Source organism: Triticum aestivum, chromosome 7A (assembly GCF_018294505.1).
Source record: "Triticum aestivum cultivar Chinese Spring chromosome 7A, IWGSC CS RefSeq v2.1, whole genome shotgun sequence".
Classification (NCBI taxonomy): domain Eukaryota; kingdom Viridiplantae; phylum Streptophyta; class Magnoliopsida; order Poales; family Poaceae; genus Triticum; species Triticum aestivum.
In genome coordinates this window covers 167,990,517-167,995,523 of record NC_057812.1, presented here as the reverse complement: position 1 = coordinate 167,995,523, position 5,007 = coordinate 167,990,517, and the positions used below count along the sequence as shown (strand labels likewise).

General features: G+C 44.4%; 1 protein-coding gene across 1 annotated transcript in view; it reads right to left on the bottom strand.

Annotated features, from left to right (window-relative positions):
* Positions 1-1,249: 1,249 nt before the first annotated feature.
* The window catches only part of LOC123152589 (putative F-box/LRR-repeat protein 23), a 20,414-nt gene continuing 16,656 nt past the window's right edge, over positions 1,250-5,007 (bottom strand). The window contains exon 2 of the mRNA XM_044572096.1: positions 1,250-2,502. Coding sequence (XP_044428031.1) covers positions 1,905-2,502 — 598 coding nt within the window. The 3' untranslated portion in view covers positions 1,250-1,904. The remainder of the gene's footprint in view (positions 2,503-5,007) is intronic.

The window sequence follows — 5,007 nt, the reverse complement described above, 5'->3', positions numbered from 1 at the left end:
GGCGAAAGCCTAGGTTCGGAGTCGAATCGGCGTGATGGCGACGTCCTCTATGTCGTTACTCTGTTGGGAGCATTGCGCTTGAAGACATGGTCATGAGGTTCTATGTTGCGGTGCTTCCGGCGCTCGCCGCTGTCCAAGACGATCTTCAGTGGCGCAATGTACGTCATCGCCGGTGAATCCAAGACAGTGCCTTTTGTGGACTGATCAAGTTCCTCCATTTACTTGCCACCTCCTTTTAGGCATCAAAGGGTGGATGGTACGTCGACGAGGGAAGTTCACCCGGAGTTGGTGTTGTCTTCGGAGGTCACCGGCGATGGTCAAGACGCGGCGATGTTGCTCTGATTTTGGACAAGCTATTTTTGCTTTGTAGTTGTGTTGTTGGTGGTGGCTGTCTTCGGACTAGCCTTGGTGTGGTGTGTGAACTACGCTCGTTTTTTGCAACAAGTTGTAGTCTTCTTGTAACTCAAATTCGCGTACTCTCGAAAAAAAACAAGAAAACTTGGTCTTTATTCAGATCATGGCCGATTTTTCGATATTCCAATGCTCTTTTGCCCTCTCTACTTCAATTTTCTTGATATGTTTCCCAAAACAAAGGCTAGAATAACCTTATTTTTTGGCAGCTAAATATTTAGCAAGGCAAGCTTAGGCAACAACCGAACACACCCTGACATTGCTTAGGAAAAAAATGCTTGAGTGATGGTAATGCTCGGGATACTGAGAAAGAGGAAGAAAAATATGAAGGCAAGCAGGTTGTACAAGATGTGACAGATCCTTTACATGAAAATGAGAAGCTGGTAGGAAGTTTTCCTTGAAGATTCAAGAGTGTGAGCAGAGAAATGTTCTTTGTTTGGTTTGATTTCTTATCCTGGTCCGGCAAAACACAAAACTAGTTTAGATAGAAATGGCACTGATGACATGGATGAATCACAAAATGCAGTTCCTCAAGAGACGGGTCAAGGAGTGATATAGATACTGATGGTAATTTTGTTTTACACAAGATCATGCACACGTCATGAATTGAATGGCAGGCACAATTCTTACTAGTTCTTCGCCCTACTTTTTTCAGTTGAAGACTATCAGACCTGGAAATGGAAACTTTGGACCCGGGAGACAGTTCGATGTCTCGTACATAGCCAGCCCAGACAAATACTATTTCCTTGCTTCTTTCCTAAATGCACAAATACATTAAGAAAAAGAATGTCACAATCATCAAGAAAAAAGAGATGTTGGTGGTAATTTCCGCTGCATATAAATTCATGGCATTCAGCATCATTATATGTGACAAAAGTATACATGGAAACAGTTTTGACATGCATGGATGCACAAATTATTTTAAGCATCTAGTAGGAGTTCTTGGCACAAGCATTTGACCGACGGACTGCGTTGAGATTGATCCGCCTTTGTTACATTCCCGGGATCAGGCCATGAACACCAAAGCTTCAATCATAAAAGAAATCTATCCAGAGGTACAGGAAGTAAGAAAGCACACTGATTCAGACGGGGAAGAGCAAGGACGGATGGACGAATGCCTGATTGTCGCCATGTCTACCAAATGAAGTTTAACTTGAGAACCAGCAACCTTGAACCTCCGTGTACAATTTTCATGATGGTATCCTTCACATGGCACAACTGGCAGTAGCAAAACGACGAAGCACATCGTTGACACTTCTTTTATTGGGAACAATCATATATTCCAATAAAACTGGACATCAAATTGCCTGTGTGCATCGCATGATGAAGAGGCCTGAGTATTCCCTTCTCCGAAAAGAATAAATGGACATCAAACTTCGGTGAAAAAAGGTGGATAAGAAAAGCCGTGGTGGAAATAAATTGATGCAGCGAACCACCATTCCATCGGCAAGAGTACAGTATGCGGGAACTCCAACCAAAACAACCCGTTCTCACTAGGGCAAGTACCTTCGCATGCCCTTGATGTCAAGAAGCCTCTCGTGTTCTGCAAGATCATCATCATCGATGTGATCACCGAGGTAGTAATAAGAATCCTCGCGGTAATCCTCATAATCCTCGTGATTCGGATAGTCAGGACTCCAACAGCAACTGCAAGGCAGATATGGCAAAGAGTACCGAGGGCCATCCATGTTAACTCGAGAACACTTCTCCAGCAGATCATCATCCATCCTGAGATACTTACATTCAAAAACGTTAAGGTGCTCTTGGTGGGGGCAGCCATCAAGGATCACTGTCAGCCCTTTGTTGGTGAGTCTGTTGCTATCAAGATACAAGGAACGTAGCTCGTGCATCTTCGCAATCGCGAAAGCATTACCATCATCTTCAGGTTTGTAAAAACGATCTTTTTTTATGAGACTGAAGTGCTTCAGGCGTGGGCAGGCTTCAGCGACGATCTCGAGCATTTCCGTGCTACCAAACCACATAGAAAGCTCGAGCTCTTCAAGAAGAGGGAACTTGCGCATAACCTTTGCAAATAATTCCTTTGAGACGTAATAACACTTGATGAGATACAGCCTCTTTAGTAAGGGTGCCCTGCAAGATAGTATTAACATTAAGAGAAAAGTATACTTTTCGTCCCTCAACTCTTGGTGAAGTCTAGATTTAGTCCCTCAACTTCAAAACCGGACAACTTGTACCCTCAACTACCGAAACCGGACAAGGTTCGTCCCTGAACTCGGTTTTGACCGGTTTTTGGTGTTGATTCACCCCGGTTTTGACCGGTGTTCATTCATATTCCTGTAATTTTTTTATATCCGTGAACTTTTCAAAATTCACATACACTTTTCAACTCCGTGTAGTTTTTTCAAGACCGTGTATTTTTTTTAAAAATAAACATACCTTTTTTCAAATCAGCGAAATACTCTGAAATTCGCGTACTTTTTTCAAATCCATGATTTTTTAGCATTTACGTACTTTTTCCAAATCCCCGTATTTTCCCAAGTTTGTGTAATTTTATCAAATCCAAGTATTTTTCAAAGCCATGAATTGTTTCTGAAATTCGCATACTTATTTCAAATCCACATGCTTTCCAAAGTCTGCATTTTTTTTAAATCCGTGTTGCTTTTATAATCCATGAACTTTGTAAGAAATTCACGTACTTGTTTCAAGTTGAAATAATTTTTGAAATCCACATATTTTTGCGCAAAAGAAGTCCATATCCGCGTACTTTTTTCAAATTCGCATAAAATTTTCAAATTCATGAACTCTTTCAGAAAAAATGTACTCGAATATGAAAGGTGCATCAATTTTAAAAGATTAAATGAACTTAAAAAATAAATGAACTTTAAAAAATATGCATATTTGAAAAAGTACATGAACTTGGAAAAAAGTACGCCGATTTAAAAAAAGTACACACATTTTAAAATGGTTCACGTATTTAAAAAAAAGTAACCGAATTTGAAAACAATACGTGGACTTGGAAAAGGTAGGCAAATTTGAGTCGGAACGGTCAAAACCGGGGTGTGACAGCACAAAAACCGGTCAAAACCGTGACCAAGGATGAATCTTGTTCGGTTTGAGAAGTTAAGGGTGCAAGTTGTCCGGTTTTGGAGTTGAGGGACCAAATCTAAACTCCGCCAAGAATTGAAGGATGAAAAATATACTTTTCTCTAACATTAATGCTACTCTCTCTAATCCGAATTAATAACGCAGTTTCTATACAATGTAAAATGGACAGCTACGGCTGACTGCGTGAGAGGGAGGATCAAAAGCTGATGGATGGGCCATTTATCTGGCTTAACGGCAAACTAATGGTGTGAAGATTTTGGTGCCAAGTCAGCCCTTACAGTGGGACCCACCTGTCAGATTTCATGTCAAAACGTGGTCAAATGAGCATACATGTTATCGGTAAGCGGATTACCGAAAATTGATGTTTTCAGTAAATGGCGGTTTTTGTATACAACATGCGCAATTGTGATGTTTCTTTAGCTATTTACTCATAAATTTGTCATGCCAATTTATGTTTCTTTTACAAACCTTTAGCGAAATTGTGGTTTTTTATACAACGCGCGCAATTGTGATGTTTTTTAGCTATTTACTCATAAATTTGACATGCGAATTGGGGCATGCTACGCGTCCGTTGGCTGAAAAGATCAGCCGGGTCACGAGCTGTCAGATCAACTGAATCGAGCAGTCGCGCACGCCTCACTTATTGAAATACAGGTCTTGTTGCGGAATTACTTCTGTAACATAAGTCTTGTTGCAGAAATTTTTTGCATCGGCTATTTTGTTGCAAAAAGAATTATTTTTTCGGAATAGATAAGTGCCGAACGTTCGGAATCTGCGATTTCGGCCCGAATGCGTTTTTACCTGTTGGATAAGATGCACGCATCTTGAAGCTTTTCTGGTTGCCACGTCATTTTTGTCGAGCGTTCGGGCTGAGCAGGCCATCGACCGAACGAACCCCACCCACGTCTTTCACCGCTCTCTCCTCCCCACTCATCTCATCCCTGCTCTCAGTCCTCTTTTTACTCTGAGTGATTGCAACGGCGGGAGTGGGGGCTGATCCTCAGGGGAGCTGCTCGCACCGGTGAGGGCGTTGGGTGCAGCAGCGACGGGTGCTGCGCTGACGGCAATGGCGCGACGCGAAGGACCCGATGCGGCAACGGCTATCGCGGCTGGAACACCGAGGAAGGGGGCGTCGGCGACCAAGTTCGCCCTGCTGGATGCGGCCACTACGAGCCTGCCTGCACCCCTCCCCCCACGCGCTCCCAAGGTGATGTTCGTCGTCTCCCGCGCCTCCTGCCGCTCGCACCCCATCTCCCATGCGCCATCACCGGCCCATGTCAGGGGAGGCGAGTGTCTCGCCGGCCCAGGCGACGGCACCGTTCCGCGAGGCTTGGCGACCAAGGATGCACGCCTCCTCGGCCGGCCGACCACATCCACCGCCCACCTGAAGCCGGCGGCTCACAACCACGCCGATCCATTCTGGCTTTGCGGACCTCGCTTCCGCCTTCTGCGGCATCGCCCAGGGCCAGGCCGGCTCCCGGCGTGTCTTCCTCTGCCTCATCGCCGCCTCCCTACTCGGCAGGCTTGCCT